Below are 22,276 nucleotides of genomic sequence, written 5' to 3'. Positions count from 1 at the left end.
GCTGTCCAAGATGGCAGCCACCAGCTCTCCATGGCTAATGAACAGTCACAGTGTGGCTAGTCTGAATTGAGATGGGTTGTAAGTATAAAGTATACACCAGACGTTGAATATGTAACATGAAAAAATTGTAAAATATTTCTTTGATGAAAAATATTTCCCTTTATGTTGGTTTATAGGTCGACATAGTAATATCTTGAATACATTGAGTTAAATAAAATAGTATTAAAATTAATTTCACCTATTTCTTTTTACTTTTTTTTCAATGTGGCTACTAGAAAATTTAAAGTTACACATATGGCTTTCATAACATTCACTTCTGTTGGAAAGTACTATTACAGATGTCTTTTTATGTTTTGTTTTGTGTGTGTATTTGTTTTTTGTTTATGCCTTTGGGTATGCTGGCTCAAGCTAATCCTAAAAAGAATTTTCATTTCTTGAGGACAAAGCTCCTGAGGTAGATACAGGGAGCCTACTAATAGACTATTACCTCAAAGGACCTCAGCCTCCGATGAAAATTCAACATGGATTTTCTACAATCATGTATAAACCGGTGGTAAAGTTATAAGGTGTAATCATATATTGGATTGGAGACAGCAAGATTTATCTACTGTGAAAAGGAAGACAACTTAGAATTTATAAGCACTTGAAAGAATATTTGCTTGCCCTGATATGTGGTTTATAGACTGAAATTGATAATGCTTACTTGATATTGGTTTTCTTATTTTTTTTTAAAGTTTTATGTTTGTTTATTTTTGAGAGAAAGAGAGAGAGTGAAAGAGAGAGAGAGAGGTACTGGAGGAGGGGCACATACAGAGGGAGACGGAGAATCCGAAGCAGGCTCTGTGCTGTCAGCGCAAAGCCTGATGTGGGGCTCGAACTCACGAACCTGTGCGATTATGACCTGAGCCCAAGTCAGACGCTCAACCAACTGAGCCACCCAGGTGCCCCTGGTTTTCTTATTTATACACCTATATTTGTTCTTATTCCAGGCAAAATAGCGAGGCTATTACATTGTATCGTGGCTGCGTTGAAAGCAACATGTGTTAATGACATTAAGTTTTCAGATAAAAAAAATCAGTTTCTTCTTATGAAAGACTAACTCCTCAGGGCACTTCAGTGGTCACGGGAAGAAACTGCCTTTAGGTTACTGGTGTCTGCTTTGCTATCACTTTGTTTCAGAAAGTTCTGCTCTATCTTACGCCGGCTGGGATCAAGAATGCACCTAGTTACCGTTTGTTGGTAGAAGGAGCAGAACCTGCCTATCAACTGACTACTTTTGATATGGCAAACAAAGCTATTTTATCTGCCGGGCAATATGAACCATGCCTAGGGATAGTAACCTTTATGAGGGCCTTGGAAAATATGAGAAGTCAGAAATAAATCATTGGCTCCAAAATGCTACAAAAACCTCTAAAATCTAAACTCATTAATGTCTCATTACGTGTCTATGAAGTGTAACTACATGTCAACTTAGTTACTTAAATTTAGTATATATTTTACAGGAATTGCATTACATTAAAAAACAAATTGTAGGTTAGAGTGTCTTATTTAGCAACAGTTCTTCAGTATTTATGATGATTTCCAATAAATTACGCCTAACCATGACTCTAATGCTACCTGCAATCAACTAATGGTCAAAAGCACTGTTTTAAAAAATCACTTGAAAAAGTGTATGGCAAAAAAATTAAATGGGATATGGGAGCCCTTTAATATATTTGATACAATGCATCATGCGGTTTCCATAAGAGAGTGTATATACAACCTGTGAGCACCTAAAAACAATCCCGGTGGCAAATATAATGGGCCTAGGTCTGGGCTTCTCAGACTGGTACAAAGACCAAGCAGTCCTACTGACCAAGATGTAGGCTTGCACATCTCAACCATCGCTGTTTCAGTAAAGAAGACGCACCTGCAAAATATCAGTTTCTCAACATTCATTACCATCCTCTCTATTCCCGTTTAATATGGGGGACACTCTCCATCTCTAAGGATGGACTAAGGGACTATTAGGAAAACCTAAAGTCTTTCATTTTCTTGAAAGTTTGTAAGGGAGGAGGAAGACCCGTATTTCTGTTTATCTGGTACCAAACACTAGGCTGTCATATTGGCTGGTTGGTTGGTTGAGAAGAATGTGCGTTCTTCAGGGGACATTGTCTTTTGCATGATGGATGGCACAGGGAACATTAGCTACCCAGAACACACCTAGAACACCAGGCACTGGTACGGAGAACTGAAATCAACATAATTTCCTGCCCCTGTGCTAAATAATACCAGGACCAGGCACTGGTCCCTTGTCCAGCCTGTGTAATTAACACTGGGGCGGGGCAGTGTTATTTTTCTTTTCCTGTGGTAAACCAGCATCGAGACAGCATATTTTCCTGTTCTTACGTTAAACAATACTGAGAGCAAGCAAAAACAACATCCTCAAGAAATGGTTGTTCTTGAAAGATAAGACTGAAAGTATTTTACTTAGTCATAATAACACCTTGCTCACCAAGACTCTCTTCAAGACTCTCGCTTCACCAATCTAAAGCTATTTAACCATAAACACCGCACAATCCCAACCTTATAAGACCTGCTTTAAAATCACACAGCCATGCTCTAAAACCCTACAAATGTTCTCCCCTGACAGCCCCTGTCTAAGACACTGCTAAAGCTCTATAAAGGGAGGGCTCTTACTTGCGGCTAAAGTTTAATAAACAGCTTCGCTTGATTAACAGGCTTCTCAGGTGGTCTTTTTTGGGAGTCACAGGTATAATGTCGCTATGCTCTTCCTTCTAGGCTGAAAATTACTATGACTGTCTAAACTTGAAAAAAATATATAGATACTCCGGTTTCTCTTCAGATGATGACCAGAGGTGAGGAGGGTAGAGGGATGGGTGAAATAGGCCATGGGGATTCAGGAGTGCACTTGCTGTGATGAGCATCAGGTATTGTACGGGAGTGTTCAATCACTCTATTGCATGCCTGAAACTAACAGTAATTACACTGGTAACTAACTGGAATTTAAATAAAAACTTAAAAATAAGTTTTTAAAAAGCCAAAAAAATATAGATAGATGAACAGCAAGTAAAGAATATTTTTGTCTTATTAAAATTTTGTGGGGCACCTGGGTGGCTTAGTTGGTTAAGCGTCTGACACTTGAGCTCAGCTCAGGTCACGATCTAGGTTCATGGGTTCGAGCCCCGTGTCGGGCTCTGTGCTGACAGCACAGAGCCTGCTTGGGATTCTGTCTCCCTCTCTCTCCCCCTCCCCCCTTCAAATAGATAAGCTTAAAAAATTTTTTTGTGATACACTTCTTTTGCCACACAGTGCGGCAGGGGAGGTAATTCTTTACCTGAGCTAGGTCCTGGAGTCTTTTAGAATTCTGAAGTGTTTGGCCAATCTCTCCAAATGATTACAGGTAGATATGTGCTTTTCCATATAATATCAAAGGTTCATAGATCTTCTGAAGCCCATCCATATGGCCTGTAAGTTATAAACCCTGCTCTGAAGAATACACTAGCTAGAGAAGCTACCTTAGGAAACTCTTCTTTCTTTGAGCTTAATTGTTAAAGGTCAAAGGAATTAGAAGTAAGGACCTTAGAGCCTTTAGATAATGCAAAATGTGGTCTTTGGTCACTTTTCCTGCTTGTTTAAGAGGGAGATTTGAGGGTTCCATTCACGATCGACTTGCGAACTCCCCGGGCAATTCTGATACACACTGAAGTAAAAGAACCACTAATCTAGGTGAACAAAATAAACCAGGACTTCAAATCAAAAGCTCAATCTGTGTCAACTACACACCCAGCTTCTCTGGACACAAATCGTGACCTATTCATATTACTGTTGTTACCTTCTGCTCAGAACACCGGTACGGGATTCTAAATGCATTACTTCACTCTCAATAGTACAATAAACATACAACATTTTAAAGTAGCCTTAAATTGAAGAGTAGGTCCCTGAATAATATTTAGTGTTTAATATACTAATATCAAAGAAGCTACCACAAGTGAGCAGTAAAGCAGATGTCATAGGACCATGGGAGGTATTGCTGAATTCAATATTAATTATATAGTCATTAGTTAAAAATATTTTGTGACTACAGCACTGCTTCTATTTTAATTCCCACCCAGGCTAGTAAAAGAGGCCAAAACTGGTGATCAATTTAGGCTGCGTTTATAAGGGGATAGTCCAATCCCATTAAGTCAGATCCTACAGGATAGCTAGGTCTACTTGGGAGGGTTCCTAATGCAAAGAAAAACAAAAAAAAAAAAACATAAGCAGTGTCAAGTGCAATCTCCTCCTAGAACCATAAGGAGAGCACAGGGTCCTCTCTACTCCCCATTCCTAAGTAGCTGAGTCCCACTGAAGGGATCCAATCTGAACTCAAGGGTCTAATCCAGTTCATTCAATCAATAGAAACACAACCTTAGTTAAGTAGTTTAATCAACTGTCTCCACCTGGAAGTCCTTCTGGCCCTTCAAACTCAGAACTATCCAACAGGAAACTCAGCATCTTCTCACAAAAGTTGCAACTCCTGAACAAGGGTGTCCTTATCTTTTTGGCCATCCTCATATCATTTTAAGCCTGCTATGAATCTTTGACCTTAACCTATTTTCCAACATCCAGTCAATAACCTAAACATGTCCAGAATTTGAACTTCCTCTCCATTCCTACTGCTACTATCTCAGGCCCTTATTACCACCTAAGGCCTGGATGCTTGTGCTGCTCCCCCAAGTGCTCTCCCTTCCTCCAGCCTCATCGTCTGCCTTTAATTCATTTTGGACATTTGCTGTCAAATAACTCTTAACTGCCTAATTCTCCTGGTCCAAAAAACTCCAAGGGCTTTCCAATGTCTACTAGAAAATGTCAGATTTCTTAGACTAGTATGTAAAGGTCACTATTATCTGGCTCCACCTTAACATTCAAAGCTTAATTCCTATGATTCCCTTTCTTATATCTCAGTCTTCATTCAAACCCACACCTTTTTGTTCCTGTGCCCTCCCGACTACTGTGCCCTTTCCCATGTTTTTTCTTTTGCTTAGAATGCCCCGCGCTATCTTCACAGATCCAAATCCCACCTGACCTTCAAGACCTAGCTCAAATGCCACCTTTTATATGAAGCATTTTCCAACTCAATGTTCAACTAATATGTACCAAGTACCTATTTTGTACCAGGCACTGAGCTTAAGCTCTTAGAGACTAGGGTCTGCTTCCTTTTTCCTCCCCAGCGAAGAGCAAACTCTTTTCTCTGAGTTCTCATAGCAAATGCACATATTTGATGGTATGTAATATGGTCCGTGTTGTATCGTGTTTCTTTATGTGCACACTTCTCTTCCCTTACCAGACTGAGCTCCAAATTTCCTGGTGCTTGTAAAGAGGCACTTGATAAATATATGTGAAAACATAAATATCCATTTGTTTTATCTCCAAACAGGGAGAACACCATTTTGTTTCTGATTTGATGGAATATTTTGATCATTACGTAGAGTTAGTTTGAATTCCACAAACAAAACCAACAGAAGCAAGCTCAAAAGAAAGGGACAGTATTTTAGGATATCTAAACTGTTGATAAAACAAAACAAAACAAAACAAAACAAAACAAAACAAAACAACCTACAGACCATCCTGGCAGGTTAGTGTCTGAAATAAGTGACCTACCTAAAACAGATACCAACTATTTCTTTGCCCGAATACCCAGCTAGTATTCATTAAACGCTAATAATATTAATTAAACCAAGTGAGGTGGGGTACATGTTGGTCCTGGAAGGTTGCCATTTTTGTCTTTCTCACTTTAAGATGACTTCCCTTCACAGGCTGTTTCAGTGTGGCCTAGGAATCTCTCACGGGAGAGGAGGAGAGGGGGGCAGAAATGACCAGTTACAATGGAAGAATGACATTCTACTCCGTTTTGGGGAATCTGAGCATGGCACAAGTACCATGGCATCACAGGAGTCTCAGGCGTGGAGAGAGTGAGTTTTTCCTCGTATTGCCATCTAAAAGTGATAGTAATACTAGGTTACACTTAATAAACATATAGTATGTGCTAGGTCATGTGCTAAGTATATTATATGCATTACCACATTCAGTATCCACACAAGTTTTAGGAGGTCGGTAACGTTATTATACCCAGTCAAAGCTGAGGAAAGACGGGCTCAGCAAAGCTAAGCCGCTTTCCCAAAGTTGCGCAGCTTGTAAGTGGAGGAGTAAGACTAAAAACACCTAGGTTCAGAGCCTTCATTCTTTTTTTTTCACTGTGGTAAAATACGCATAACATAAAAGTTACCATCGTGGCCACTGTTCAAACGTACAGTTCAGTAGCATTAAGTATATTCACACTGTCGTGCAACCGATCTCCAGAACCCTTTCCATCTTGCAAAAATTTAACCCTTTCTATGGAGTACTCTATACCTCATATAAGGAGAAACATACAGGATTTGTCTTTTCATGACTGGATTATTTCAATTGGCACAATGTCCTCAAGGTTCATCCACGTGGTAGCACGTGTCACAATGTCCTTCCTTTTTAAGGCTGAATAATATACCATGGCGTGGATATACCACATTTATTTATCCATCATCTGCTGATGGACACGGGAGTGGCTTCTACCTTTTATATATTGTGAATAATGCTGCTGCGAACATGGGTGTATAAAAATCCATTTGAAAACTTGCTTTCAATTCTTTCGGGCATAAATCCAGAAGTGGGATTGCTGGATCCTATGGTAATTCTGTACTTTTTAATATTTTATTTATTCTTGAGAGAGAGAGAGAAGGAGGGAGGGAGGGAGGGAGGGGCAGAGAGAGGGAGACACAGATTCTGAAGCAGGGTCCAGGCTCTGAGCTGTCAGCACAGAGCCCGACGCAGGGCTCGAACTTACGAACCACAAGATCATGATCTGAGCTGAAGTTGGACGCTTAACTGACTGAGCCACCCGGGAACCCCTGGTAATTCTATTTTTAATTTTTGAGGAGCTGCCATGCTATTACATAGCCTTTACTCTTCACCACTAATGACCTACTGCTGTCATACGTGTTGCTCAGGGTGATATCAAGGAGGCCAGCATCTATCTGTCTTCTACAAAAGGTTCATTATCCATGACTCTTTGAACCAACAGGAAACTTCCACCACTGCTACTTATTTCACTCCTAAGGAAGCGAACAAAGCAGGAAATAATTTCTATCAAATATCAAAATAAAATCACACAAAGGGAAGCCTTGTCTAAGATAATGTTCTGTCTAATGCGTATGGGTACGGTTGCAGATACCATATCACTTCCAAGAACTCTGAACTAGGTTACTTATGTTCTAGTCACTTCTCTGATAAAACTGTCTATGTGACTTTGGGCAAAGTCACCTTTGCCACTGCACCTCAGTTTGTTGGAACAGGTGACACTAAAAGGTATAGGGGTATGACCTGAGATGAGTTACTTCGCCTCTCTGAACTTCATTTGTAAAACGGAGACAATGGTACAATTTACCTAATTTGGTTGCAAGAAAGGGTAAGTGAATGTCAAATGGTGTGATCCCAGGGGTGCCTGGGTGGCTCAGCCGGTTAAGCCTCCAACTCTTGATCTCGACTCGGGTCATGATCTCACGGTTCATGCGTTCGTGCTTCATTCGGGGCTCTGCGCTGACAGTGCAGAGCCTGCTTGGGATCGCTCTCTCTCTCCCTATCTCTCTGCCCCTCCCCTGCTCACGCTCTTTCTCACTCTCAAAATAAATAAAGAAAAAATGTTATTATCCCGGCGCCTGGCACATTGGTAAGTGTTCAGTAAAGAGAAGTCCCTATCATTATGATTACTTGCAAGATTCTATATGTAAGAGAAACACAAACATTTATCTACCTAAAGGTTAAACACCTATGTTCACAGTAGCTTTACTTAGAATAGCCAAAAACTGTAAACGGGCCAGAGATCCTCCAAAGGGTAGACCGTTCAACAGCGGTGCACCCATACCATGGAATACTGCTTAGCAATAACAAGGAACAAACTACTGATAACACACAACTTGGATGAATCCTAAGAGCATTATGCTGAGTGAAGAAAGCCAATCCCGAAAGGTCATATGCTGTATTATTTCATTTACACGAAATGTCCACAAAGACAAATCTGTAATACCAGATTAGTGACTGCCTGGGGCTACAGTGGGGGTGGGATGGGGAATAACAGGAAGCAGGCCTAAGGGACCTTAAGAGGTGATGAAAGTATTTTAAAACTGGATTGTGGTGAGGGGAGCACTGGTATGTAGATTTACCTGGAGTCGTCAAACTGTGCACTTAAAAATGGGTTATATATTTTATGTTCTGTACATTTTATATACAAATCCCATATTTTATATTTATATATACAATTATATATTTTATACATCGAAACGATACCTTTTACTTTATATATCGAAATGATACCTCTAAAAAACTGTTTTTTAAAATATCCTATGCCTAAGCTGAATCTGTGCAACAGTAGTCTGTTGGAGTGCCAGAAACACTGAGGACTCTAAACCATTTTCAATTTTTCACTTACCGAAGGATGGGCTGCTATGTATCCGTGTGCACTTTTATCTGAAAAGTAAAGATAAAGATGTCACCTTTATTTCATAAAGACTGCCTCATTTAGAGACCACAGTTAATAAAAAAAAAATAATAACCTATGCAGGTTTAACCTTTGACCAGAAGGAGATTCTCCAATTCGGTATTAAATGCATGCTATGACAATGACATGATTTTTCTTTTCTGTTTTTAAAGTTTATTTATTTATTTTGATGGGATGCCTTGGTGGCTCAGTCGGTTAAGCATCTGACTTCTGTTCAGGTCATGATCTGACGGCTCTGAGTTTGGGCCCCACATCAGGTTCTCTGCTGTCAGTGTAGTGCCTGCTTCACATCCTCTCCCTCTCTTTCTCTGCCCTTCCCCTGCTAACTCACCCTCTCTCTAAAATCAATCAATCAATCAATCAAATTTATTTGAGAGAGAGAGAGAGAGAGAGAGCAAGGGAGGGGCAGAGAGAGAGGGAGAGAGAGGATCCCAAGTAGGCTCCACGCTGTCAGCACAGAGCCTGACGTGGGGCTCGATCCCACAAACTGTGGGATCATGACCTGAGCCGAAACCAAGATTCAGACGCTTAAGTGACTGAGCCACCCAGGCGCCCCTCACTTTTCTTAAAATAGCTCACACCCCTGCATCCTTACTACACCATTTTATAGACCTTAATGAAGGCCTCCAGCGAATCTCATCCATATGGAAGAATATTGAGATCACCTACTCCTGATTGGTATGAACCTAGACATCTATATCCAGAATTTCTCCCCCACCTCCTTCTTCCTTATCCTCCTCTCTCCTTCTCCTTCCTCGCTTCCGCCCTCCCTTCCTTCCCTTCGATTTCTCTTCTCCCCACCTCCTCCTACCCTATTCCTTAGTTGCCACACTAGAGCATCCCAAAAATGTCTGGTGGGTTTCACTCAGCTCAGACAAATACTGGAATGATGCATTTTTGGTCTTGGTCACCTGTGGTTCTACAGTGAACCTGGAGGACAGTTCTAGATTTCCTCACATTAAGCATTGCTTGATGTGTCACTAGGATCTCTTAGATATTTCACTCTATGTGGAAGACTAAATACCACGAAAAGCTCTCCTTGATTGCTTTTTTTCTTTTTTTGGTTTTCTCCATTGGAGAACAGCAGTTAAGCAATCTTCTCCGTTAAAATCGCCCCGTCGAGCAGGTGAATTGCTATATGCCTTAAGTTTGGGCTTTGACATTTGTTATGACCAAATGAGATGCTCCTCCCCTTTCAGGTGGGTCTTTGCACCATTCTTGAAGATATTTCAAGCCTGCCCTATATTTAAATCAATGCTGAGAGGTAGGGACGCTTTACAGCTGGGGCACTGATGATAGGATTCTCTCTCTCTCTCCCTCTTTTTTTTTTTTTTTTTTTTTAGACGTTATACAATTTACACAGTAAGTTGTTCTAGGGAGGCAACCCAGATCATTTTCCTCAAAATGCCAAAATATTGTTTGGTATATGTTTTTCAGTTGCGTATAGTACAAACTTGAACATCAAAGCTTCAAACAAAGGCTGGGTCTACATGCTAGCAAATGAAGTCAAGATTTGGCAGGAATACGGTCATTTCGATTTCATATAAATAGCCAGACATGATTTCCCTTTTTAGGTCTCATTTTGAGGTTGGATCAAAATAACCTGGCAACCACGAAACGTGTGCTGTATCATCATGGTACAATTCAATGAATCTAAAAGATAAAATAAACTTCGAGAGACCACGGTCTGGTCCATACACCTCTTATTTCACGAGCACATCACAGGGCCTGATCCTAAGTGACTAAGTGTCTTCTTCACTGAACAATGTCCCTACTTGAGTTCTACGAACACCCAAGAAAATCTCCTAACATCAACTTCAGCTCCCAAGCCATATTTCGATTTGCTTATGTTAAAGTCATTTGAAGAATGAACCAGGACTGACTTCGGACACCCTCCAGGCATTCTGTTCTAATCCTGAGGCTCTGAGATCAGAATCACCTCTCTTTGATACCTCCGATCTACTCTTACCTCCGGATGTAAAGCTCATATATTTCTGGTTGTTGACGGTTTCTTTGGAATCGTAGAATTTGAGAACGTCTAGGACGGCTTGCGGATTCTTCTTCTGTTCCAGCTTTGTTATGTTGGAGGTTTGGAGCAACCGTGCCCACTGCTCAGGAATTCCCTGTGGACAACCAAAGGGAAAGAATGGCAGCTCAGAACATTCAGTAAGCTGCCTTTTCATGTTCCAGTAAAGTTCTTCACCAAGAAGCCCATGCTACCTGTAGGATTACACTTGGGAAACTGAAGTTACACTCTCGATTTAAAGTTAGTAACTTAACAATGCAATCATTCTCTTCTCTAATTAAAACACATAGGTAAAACTAGGATCCAACTTAAAAAGGGTGGGTGGGAGTATGACTGTGATAGAAAAAAAAAGCGCATGAAAATCACCTCCATATTAATTCTGCTCATCCATGAAATGATGTTTACGGCTTAGCTTATTTTTTCTGGCGACTCAGGGCAGACATAGCAAGACTTCTCTAAATTTGGGCACCGTATAGTATAGTGCAGATCAATGGTTTTTGTATGACTGGAATAACATAAGCTCTTTCTGGGCACGTTGGAATCGGAGTTATCTTTCCAAATAAAAGAAAAGCCTCACCCTTGGTTCAGTTTATACTCTGTGATTACAAAATGTAATTTGGGGGAGGGGGTGTCAAGGGCTTTAATACAGAGGGGGACTGAGAGGAGACAAAAATAGAATAGCGGAGGAGCGATAACCACGGAGATGCGAAACGGTAACATTAACGCTGCTTTGGGCGTTCTCCCTGCAGCTTTCTCCTCTCCTCCCTCCGTCCCCTCCGCCCCACTTTGTTCATTGGCCACACAGAACCTGGGGACTGTGACAACCATGGCAAAGCCCTGTGAGAATTTGCAATCGTCTAAAGCATTTAGAGCACAGAGGAGGGGGTATTTGGAAATCTAACCAAGGACAATTGCACCAATTACTTGGAAAAGTTAGTTGTGCCTTGAGGATTTTAGCATTCTTTCCTACACATTCAGCCTCCGGATGTCCCCATTTCATAATCGTCCGCCCTCCAAGAGCGACTTGGAGCGAGAGACAGACACATCATTCCTGAAGTGCATCTAGACCCAATTTGTGCGGCTTTGTCCTACGAAGTCTCGGCAAAACAATGTGTGACGTGGGCCTCCAGAGTTTGGGAATGACAACAAAAAAGTGATATAAGCCAAGCAACAACTCTACTGCACACACATGAACCTGCTGCTGCAGTGCTATGACATCTCAAAGAAGCACTTTGATGCAAGCTTCTTTTGGGCCTGTGACGCACCTCTGGGAGCTTCCCTGGGCACATCTGTGAGCCATAGAGATCTGGCTGTAATGGACGTAAATAAAGAAAGAAAAGAAAGTTAAAACAGAATGCGGGACAACTGAGAAGGTGGGAGGAGATGAAACCAATGGGTCTGGATGGGGGAGGGGGGTAATCCCTTCTAAAGTGGGGCGGTTATGAAAATAGAGAGGCATTAACTAAATCAGGGGCAGGACAGATTTAAGAAAACAGAGAAAACGACAATGTTCTACGGAGTGGATGCGTAATTCCACTTTTGGCCAGATGCGTCCTCCATAAATATGCAATAATAAGAATTACCATTAAATGACTGGAGAGATTACCAAAAGGCGGAAACATGACTTCGGGGGTGGGGGAGGGAAGAAGGATGGCATCGTGAAAAGCTTTGACAATAATTTGTAAGTTGTATTTACAACCGGGTGATCACAGGTAGCCAGGGGCCATGTGATGAACTTACAAATTTCAGTTCCCAATTCTGGTTCACCATTTTCAGCTTTGCGTGGGAAGTGTCTGTGTGGCTACGACTGAAAGGGTGGCTACGTGGGGACGCTAGATTCAACTTCATTCCCATCGATGTGACTCTTCTGTACTTTGTAGTTAAAGTCGTGGCCGGTGTCACGAAAACTAGATTAAGGATTTCCCACACAGCCAGACTCGGCCTTTGAGTTCCTTTAGACCAGGGGCAGGGAAACCATTTCATTTCAAACCATATATGAGTAATTGCCATGTTAATGCTACAGCTCTGAAGTCTCACTCCCCACAAAAGAAGACCAGAGAAAAGATACCAGCTTTGTCCAAATAAAGCTACTGTCTCCAGTGCTACAGAAACATGCTTTGACCCAACTGGTTGGATTCGGGACATGGGTCTTTGATTCCTGGCATTTGGGGTTACTCCAAGCACAGTGAAAACGACACTTTTACATGCATTAATCACGCAATTTGATGCTAAAGCCTTAAGCCAAATATTTGAACTCAGGAGCCCATGCATGATCCCAGTTCTGATTCTAAGTGCAATTAATAGCATTTGGTTAATACTATAATGGCCAAAGGAGTTATTAAGTGTTACGAAACCAGGTATGCGTTGCACATAACCACTAGAGCAGACATCACTGGCATGGTCATTACCGTAATTATTAGAATATTTGCAGTTATTATACATTCTCATGGCACTTCTAAACTTTTGTGATAAATAAATGTCTGGAGATCACTAGACAGCAGGAAAACATGCTGCCAATTGCAGAAGATCCTTCAGACAACTGTACTTACCACATGGCTACACTGCTGACACAATTTCTTTTGTCTTTTGTAAGTTGAGATAAACTAGTAGTTCATCAATGAAACCTGACCCTTAAATTTGAATGTCTGCCACAGAGGCACATAATCAGAAAGCCATCTCATTACTCCAAACTGACGTACAAATCCCAAAAGTTAAGACAGCTAATGGAGGCCTAGACGTATGAGCATCAGAAGCAGGAGCACATATCAATGCCTCACCACGTGTACAATAACGACCAGATGTACGACAAGCTGGGGATTGTCCCGTGTAGCCCAGGAGAATGGCAGCATGATACGACAGGCCAAGCATTTATCTTATCATAGGAAATGATCATTTATATCACTCATACCATTTTTCCCTCTGATTGACTTGAAGCGACCGTCACAGGTCGAGAGGTCTGGAAGGGGGAGTTCTAAAGTATTTGGGACAAAAATGGCAATATAAAGGGTAAGGACTTGTAATAGTTCAGTACCCCAAATCTCACCTCCCAACCTAATTTTAATCTCAGGGTCCAAGTGTGTATCCAGGTACACAAGATTACATGGGCCAGCTAGCCGTAGGACAATGACAGGCCCTTGTAAGACAACTGAACGACACAGTTCAACAGATGGCTCAAAATCCAACCTAAGCCACCGCAATGATCAAATTCAGTAATATGCCCCTCCCCCCTCTGCACGCACACACGTGTGCACAGACACAGACACACACACACACACACACACACACACACACACGATAAGTGAGTGGTACCAGGGCAGATAGGACCCAATTTTAAATGCTACCAACAAAATGATTTTAAAAGCTCTTGATCATTATGGTAGTTTTTCAAGTTAGGAAATGTAAACCATCGGTGAAGATAGTAAAAAAAGGGAAGAATTTGGCGTCTTTAAATATGACGTGCGGACAAGAAGTTTTCAAAGATCATCAAGAGGCCAACAGTGCATCAGATACCCAAATTTAGCCAGTGTCTTATCTGTATATTTCAAAGGACTTCTAACAACTGACTGCATCCAAACAGATGCTTTATTTTAAATTGGGCTTGGGGGACCAAGGGGCAGATGTTTTGGTTTGGTTCAATTGCATCGAACAGGTTGTTCACAACTGGAAAGCCTGCCCATCACATAACCCACCCACCCCACCCTCTCTGGTTGGTTCTTTGGGTTCTAACTGACAGCGAAGTGAAGATGTGGTCAGCAAGATGATGGTGACTCACTTTCCTTCATTTCCATTCAGAACCCCAAAAGAACAAAGAAGGAGCTAAAGATAGATTGTATCTTAAGATGTCAAGCAAGTTGGAAAGAGCGGGAAAAAAAAAATTGGAAAGGAACCAGAATGTCACATGAGAACAGCAGAGGAGAAAGCTTTCACATCAGACCACAAAAAGGAAGAGAAAAGAAAAACATGGCATGACTGCAATAAAACCTAAGAGCAGTTTAAACACAAGAAAAGCAACATAGAAAACAAAAAAAGGTCCGAGCTAGATACATAATGTTCTTAAAATAAAAACAGGGAAGAGTTATTAGACAAAATTTATGGTTTAAGTGCTTTTACTGTTTCGAATGTCAAAAAGTCAGCTTATAAAAATTATTATTATTATTATTATTATTATTATTATTATTATTAGTGGTGATGGTGGTAGTTGCAGTGGAGTCAGTAAGGTTATATTTCCGAAGTGCAGCTAAGAGAATATCCTCAAATACAGTAAAGAACAGCGGCCAGACTCAAACTCAAAGCCATTTGAATAATGTCTCTGACTCCAGTAATGAAATTGGTTAAATCCTACTGGTATCTCGACTTTATCAATGACAGTACCTCTTTCTGTTCTCTTCTGCTTGCTACTGAGAGCATAGAAATAATCAGCTCACATCACTTTACAAGGCCAAGATGTTGACTCAGTTTCGATTTTATTCTCGTATTGCTTACTTCCAGAAAAAAATAAAAAGTAATTTGGCTGTCAATTCAGAGACCTTGGTTTGCTTCTCCAAAGCAAGTTAACGTGTCCCCCTCTCTTTTTTGTTCACTTATTCATATGACAGTCTATTCACTAACCATCAAGTTTTAAAAACAGAAACTTCAATTATTTAATATCTAAAATTGTCTCTGGTTTAAGAACCCAAGAATCAGTGGTGATGATACCATCGAAGATTTTTTTTTTTTCTGAAGGCATTCAAAATTACTCATTATCTCAGAATGTACATTTTTATTGAGATCCTTACTAGGATGGAAAAAGGTAGTTGATCCTCCTGGGGGCATATTTCTAGCCACATCTTTTCCTTCATCCATCTAAAGACAAATATGCCAGATCTTAAAAAAATATATCCAAAGAAAGGCTGAATCTACAGCTATGGTCTTTCTGGTGAATTCTTACTGATATTACTTGTGGATTGTATATCTATAAAGCACATGACCACTATAGCACACGTGATATATCCATAAACATTCTTCCCGAAACATGGGGTTTGTTGTTTTGAATGTCTATAAAATACACCCGTTAATAAGCCTAAAGATAAGCTATGTTCTTGGGATCAAAGCGGAGAACAGGCGATTTTACAGAGATTTTTGGTTAGCTTGGTTCGCTGATCTGGGTAATCCAGATTCCAATGTAAAGCCCGAATTATTCAGATAGGCTGTCTTCGCTGGTCAAGTTGAATCCATGATTCTCTGATTCACTTCAAACAATAAAGCGCAGACTCAACAGGCTAACTGCGATCAGACATTTTTATGATGGACAAAATAATTTTACCAGTACTCTTGCCACTCTCTAGTTCCACCTGTGATTGTCTCTGTCTGTGTCCATGTCTGTGACATGGAAATGCTTTCTTGAAACCTATTTTCACAAAGGAACTTTTCATGGCTTGCAAAACAAAATAAGGAGCTTACTTACAGTGAACTCCCCGGTGACTGCGTCAAACCCCACATGAATCGTATGTTCAAAGTCTGAAGGAAGAGAGATCTCTGGGCGTTCTTTCTCTTTCTTCTTATTGGCTAAAGGCAAAATGTTAACATGTATTTATTTGGGCTATAGTTTTGTCATCCATAAGTTGTACAATTAGGTTCATGAAAACAGTTACAAAGGTGAAAGACAATCGATTCCAACACAACTTTCACAGTATTCCACTCCAGAAATTACAATTTCATTTGCAGAAGTAGCTGAGAGTTTGACAAAAACGTTACATCCCCATAATTTACAAATTTCCAAAATCCAATTCAAACAAAACTTGTGGTCAAACTGATTTATGTCCTTTACCAGTCGAATAATGTAACCAGTAGGTATCTAGGTAGATTGTGCTCAACTGGCTTTGTTGGATCAAATAGGACTTACTAAAGAAGAAATTCATTATGCTCAAGTCAAGCTAAGGCTTACTGTTAGAACGGACGGACGAAGGGGAAAACGCTGAAGCTATCCATAAAAGTGTTATGAACTATTTCCATGTTAACCATAGCTGAGTACCAAGCAGCTAGAACTTGTTTAATTTACACGTTTACATTATCAAGCATAGAAGCTTGGTCTTCTTCCAATGAGAACACTATTGCAGATCAATCATGTCACAAATCTTTATCTTTAAAAATGTTTGTAATCATGTCCTACCCAGCACTTTGTTAGTAAAAACAAACACACAAATTGCTGCTTTCTGCTGAATTAATTTTATTTAGTTCTCAATAACCTCAAACCAATGCCTTGGTTTACACATTCTAGTCTGTAGCTCTTTTTCCGTGTCCCTAATATATTCTGTCATATTAGCCACTCAAAATCATTGTCCTCAAGTAGCAGGTTTTTCATAGTGACACAATTGTAAATGAGCACATCCCCAGTTAATATGTCAAAAGCCTTTAAAGATATCACCACTGGAGAGATCAAGTTGGGAACTGTAATGAAATTAGTTTATCTTGAAATAGATTCCAGGAGGAAGTCGCTGCGGAAATGTAAAATGGCATCAAGTAGATTCCCTAATAGACATATAAACAGATCTGAGAATGTGACTTTGATCAGGGTACATCTCACACTCAATAATAATAATAATAATAACAATAATAATAATAATACTCACCCTCCTAATAATGGGAAAGTCAGCATGGTTTGCCCAATTGAAACCAGTCAACCTCAGAAATGCCCAGGGTGGCCAATTTAGAACATTCTGGTTCAAATAGATATTTCCTTGGCCTGAATTTCAGACAACATTCAATTAACCATATTATGGATTACTGGTTTTGTGGGTTACCCAGGAGAAATTTTAGATTCAAAACCTTTCATGTTCAAATGTCATTTTTATGGCTTCTTTTTTCTTTCTACCCTCTCTCTCTGCTCCCTATCTCCAGCCAGAGGACAGAGATATGGGGAAAAAATATGGAAATTCAAGTAGTAAGAAGAGTAGGACACAGGATTAGGAAAGAAAGGCTGGAGGCAGGGGGGTGGGGGTGGGGGACAAGGGTCACTCAGTGCCTCTGCCTGGCCATAGAACACATTTAGGACTCATTTTGAAAAGTACCTATGTGCCATCTAAACTTCAGTACAGATGTCAGTTTTGCAGCAAGCCTGCTTTATTGAATATTATCATAACCTAATAGTGAAGCGTAGAGGTTTTTTTGTTGGTGTTCCTACTTCGCTGCATGTTTTTGCACCATGGCTACCAACTCACCCTTGTTCGACTGCCATGTTTCCTTGTTCAGAACCACCACAGGTGCCCTAGATACTCCTGTGATCATTCCCTTGTTTTGCCTCTTCCCTGCCCTCCCGTCCATATTGGACGTAGTTGACTACCTCTCTATTTCCTTGACAACATGGTCTGATTCTCCTCCCTTGGTGACTGTTCTTTATTTGATTGGCATTGCTTCCCCTTCTGCATTTTGTAATGCAGTCTTTGGCCTTTAACAATTCCTTCTTGAAACCCATTCCTCATAGATGGCATACACTCCCAGATACTATTCCCTAATCTGTGGTTGGCAGGGGTAGATCCAGATACTGTGGGACCAAACACTTTATACAATTTGAGAAGAACAGCCCCGTTTAAGTAAAAACAATATGAAATTGCCTAGGGCCCCTCCTAGGGCCTTAGAAGAGCCCCAGGCAAGTGAGGAACTCTAAAGAGGTTTTATTCACTTTATAGTTCATCTACTCCTGGTGGTTGGTGACTTTCTTGGGGTCAAAGACCACTTTGAAAAATCTTTAGAAAGCTGTGGAGCTCCTGCCCATAAAATGTACTGCACACATCTACCCAATTCTGCATATAATTTCAGAGGTTCAAAACTCCCCTGGGCTCCAGGATGAGAACTTGTAGCTTAATCTATGTCTTCAATCATTGCATCAACTTGCATTCATGATCTCTCTTACCAGTAGTCTCTCCCTACTTTCCATTAGTATTGACTGAATGTTTGAACCATGTTGACTTGGACATAAACACTCTACCTGAGCTGATCTATATGAACTGGCTTAACGGAGTCACTCTAGAAGACCAAGGCTCTAGAAGGTAAGGATCGCCAGTCCCTTACCACCCTAATAATGCCATTCCCTTCACTCAGGGCTAAGCATAACAAAGGCAGGAAGGAAGCCCAAACTTGCCCTTCCTCCAGTGTCCATGTTCTCTCAGTGAAATGACACCACTAACCACCCAGATCAGAGAAGGATTCAGACTTCAGATACCTCCTCCTTTGGGAGGCCCTGAGCAATGAAAGGATTATGAGCCCCCCCCCCCCCCCCCCCCACACACACAGGAAATTCAAACAAAAATACTAAAGTGTAAAAAGGTAAGAAAGTCCAAAAAGTTCTTATATGCCTATGATGGTTAGGTCTTTCTAAAAACTACATGTACAAAATAAATATGTGGCCATGTTTGGGGTGCCCCTAATCTGCTGGGCCCACAGCACCTGCTTATTCTGGCTATTAGGTAATTTGGCACTGGCCCAACTGCCCAAGCCATAAACTTGGGAGCTTCTTTGACTCCCACTGTATTTCTATCTGAATTGGTCACCAAGTTATATTCTATCTCCTAGACTCATCTCGAATCCATCATCTTCCTTTCGTCCGCACACACCATTACCTCAGTCCAAGGTGCTAGCATTTCTCACCTAGTCTTATTGCCTCCAATCTTGCCTCCTGTAATTCATTACTTTGTGGCCAGAGTAACCTGTGAAATATACAAATCTGACCACATTCCCGCCCTTATGATTCTTAAATGGCTCCCCATGACCCATATGGCAAAAGTTCATGCTTGTTGGCATGCTACCCAAGGACCTCCAGGATCTGCCCCCAGCTTCCCTCTCCATCGTCTATTCTTGCCATAGCCCCCACTGTCCCACACCCATGTCAGGCTTCCCAAACTGCTGGATTTTCTCTTACTGCCAAGATTTCATGCTAGGCCAAGGCCTGGAAAGTCTTATCTCTTACCATGATTCCTCCCCCTACCTCCTGCACTTTGGGTGGATAATTCCCAGTAGTCCTTACTCTTCACTCTTGGGCTTCCTCTTCTTTGGCAAGTCTTGTCCTGTCCTCTCTCTGCAGACAAAGCTAAATGCCCTTCTCTTCCTGCTCCCACAGACCTGTCCAGGGCAAACTCTGAGCTTGGCACGTGTCAACACTGGAGACTTTACGTACTTGTTACTCTAGCTAAAATTGAGATACTTGACATCAAAGCCTATATTTTATTCATTCTCACATTCCCTAGCACCTGGCTTATGTCTGTACACTTAATGATTATCACTTATGGAATATTCACTTAATCTCTACCACAGTCACATTAGGTAGGCCTTATGATTATGGTTTAATTATTGTTCTCTACATAAGGAAAATGAGAGTGAGGTTCAACCACATACCCAGGGTTATACAGCTGGCAGGTATCAGAGCCAGAGTTTGAACCAAGGTCCTGTGTCTCTAGAACCTAAGTTCTCAATAGTTACACTATTTACTATTCAGGAACATTAAAAAAAAAAAACTCAACATTTTTGAGTCCTCGTCTTCAGAAAATGTTTAGTATTGAAAGGAGCGTAGATGAGAATTTTTTGTCTTTTGTTCTTTTCAGGAACACTAAAACATATCTCCTCCAGAAAATTCTGCTGAGCATTGGTCGTTTACATTAACATTCAGTCTAACCTGAATCTTGGGTTGATAAGACTCAGCTTGATCAGCTCTGGGTTGGTACCTGCAGAGAGCAGAAGCCCAAATGAGTACTACTTTCTAAGGGTATCACCCATGTACTACTGGAACACAGAATGAAGGCCACATCATAGACAGCAAAGTGTTTCGCCCTGGGACCCTCTGGGTGTACATGAGTTCTCATTCCAGGGGCCAGCGAACCCCTCCAGAGTCTCTTATCCTGACATCTCTCTCCATTCCACCACCTTTTAAAGAAAAAAAAAGCCCCTCTAATAATCTATCATCTCCTATACACCCTACCCCAATCAGTATTCTGCATTTCCCCAGTGGCTACAGTTTGCCCCATTACCAATCCCCCTACACCTTCAACCTCTTCATTAAATGTTCTCTTCACTTCTTGCCTCCTTTTCCCAAAATTCACAGTGCATCACTCTCATCTGGGAAACTTATGAGAGAGAAGAGAGATATTAGAGCCTCACCCCCAGAGATTCAGATTCAGTTATTCTGGGGGAGACCCCAGCACCTTTAATGTTTAAAGCTCTTCAGGTATTTCCATTAATCAACTTGGGTGAAAGGGCGACTGGGTGGCTCAGTCAGTTAAGCTTCCGACTTTGGCTCAGGTCATGATCTCACGGTTCATGAGTTCAAGCCCTGCATCAGGCTCGGTGCTGACAGCTTTAGCCTGGAGCCTGCCTCGGATTCTGTTGTCTCCCTCTCTCTCTGCCCTTCCCCCACTCATTCCCCCCCCCCCTTTCTCTCTCCTCACTCTCAAAAATAAACATAAAAAAAAGCAACTGGGGTGGAGAAAAACAACTTTAAATTCTACCCTCCAAGGAGGGTACCACTTCCTCAGATCATTCTGATGGATGCTTCTCATTCATCCCCATCCAATGTCCTTAGGCCTGGAAGAATGGGGGAGGGCAGGGTTGCCCGCTTGTCATTCCAACCCATTTATCTGAGATCAGTACTTCTGCACTTGCCTACAAAGCCCCCTCCTTTGAGGTTATTGCCATTAAGTGCTCCCTAAGTCCCCTTATCCATTGAGGACTTGGGCTCCCAGTCTTCCTTCCTACCCTCAATGCTGACATTGCTCTGTGAAACATGATACATGAGTAGACACGTCTTTCACATTCTTTCCTTTTAACTCCTTGGCCTCCCTCATTTCTAATGAATTTCAGCTCCCTCTGACTTCAGTCTTCTCCCATGGCCACCACTAATGCAGGGGTTCTCAACCAAGGCTGCTCATCAGAATAACCTGTAGAGTTCCATGGAAGACCAATGTCTAAGGCCCACCCAGGACCTACTGTAGCAGGATTTCTGGGGGTGGGGCCTAGGCAAATGATTTTCTAAGCTCCATAGATGATGTGCAGATGGAGTGGAGGACCAAAGGTACCCCAGGCCTTTTCAACATCCAGAATGACCCTTTCATTGAAATATTAAACTCCGTTATCCCAGCCTCCCATCCTTCTAGCCTTCTCTTTCCAGCCCTTAATCCTATTTTGTTTTTTCATCTCAATAAAGCCTCTAGTTTTTTGATCCCTCCATTTTTAGCCAAGTTCCTAGCTTTCTCCTGCCTAGACTCTTTCGTCCATCATTTAAAATTTAAGTTTCTTTATTTGAGAGAAAGAGTGCATGTGAGTGGGGGGGGGGCAGAGACAGAGGGAAAGAGAGAGAATCCCAAGCAGGCTCTGTGCTGTCACTGCAGAGCCTGATACAGGGTTTGAACTCACGAACTGTGTTATCATGACCTGAGCTGAAATCAAGAGTTGGATGCTTAACCGGCTGAGTCACCCAGGCACCAGTGCTTCATTATGTAAATTGCTCTTAAGCCACTGCCCTGGAAGCAGTGCTGCCCTTTGACCTGCTCTTGCAATTCTCTTACAAAAACCTACTCTGATACAATCCAACCATGAAACCTCCTCTTCTATACTGAGGGTGATGAGTTGTTGGAGGAAAAAAAATTACACAGCCATGCAGATTGGTTCATACTACAAAAGTCAGAGATCATAGTTGGGTCATTGATGGCACGTGA

At 41.3% G+C, this 22,276-nt stretch overlaps 1 protein-coding gene across 21 annotated transcripts in view; it reads right to left on the bottom strand.

Annotated features, from left to right (window-relative positions):
- Positions 1-22,276, bottom strand: part of PAK3 (p21 (RAC1) activated kinase 3) — a 259,307-nt gene that overhangs the window by 61,706 nt on the left and 175,325 nt on the right. For 19 of the 21 annotated variants that reach the window (XM_023249300.2, XM_023249301.2, XM_023249303.2 and 16 more), the window contains 5 exons: positions 16,042-16,142; positions 13,507-13,569; positions 11,864-11,908; positions 10,542-10,695; positions 8,504-8,541 (listed from right to left, as the gene is read on the bottom strand). In XM_023249300.2, the coding sequence (XP_023105068.1) occupies positions 8,504-8,541; positions 10,542-10,695; positions 11,864-11,908; positions 13,507-13,569; positions 16,042-16,142 (401 nt within the window). The remainder of the gene's footprint in view (positions 1-8,503; positions 8,542-10,541; positions 10,696-11,863; positions 11,909-13,506; positions 13,570-16,041; positions 16,143-22,276) is intronic. The other 2 variants (XM_023249305.2, XM_023249306.2) reach the window with 2 other exon arrangements.

Source organism: Felis catus, chromosome X, assembly GCF_018350175.1.
Source record: "Felis catus isolate Fca126 chromosome X, F.catus_Fca126_mat1.0, whole genome shotgun sequence".
Classification (NCBI taxonomy): domain Eukaryota; kingdom Metazoa; phylum Chordata; class Mammalia; order Carnivora; family Felidae; genus Felis; species Felis catus.
This window is presented reverse-complemented; position numbering and strand designations above follow the sequence as displayed.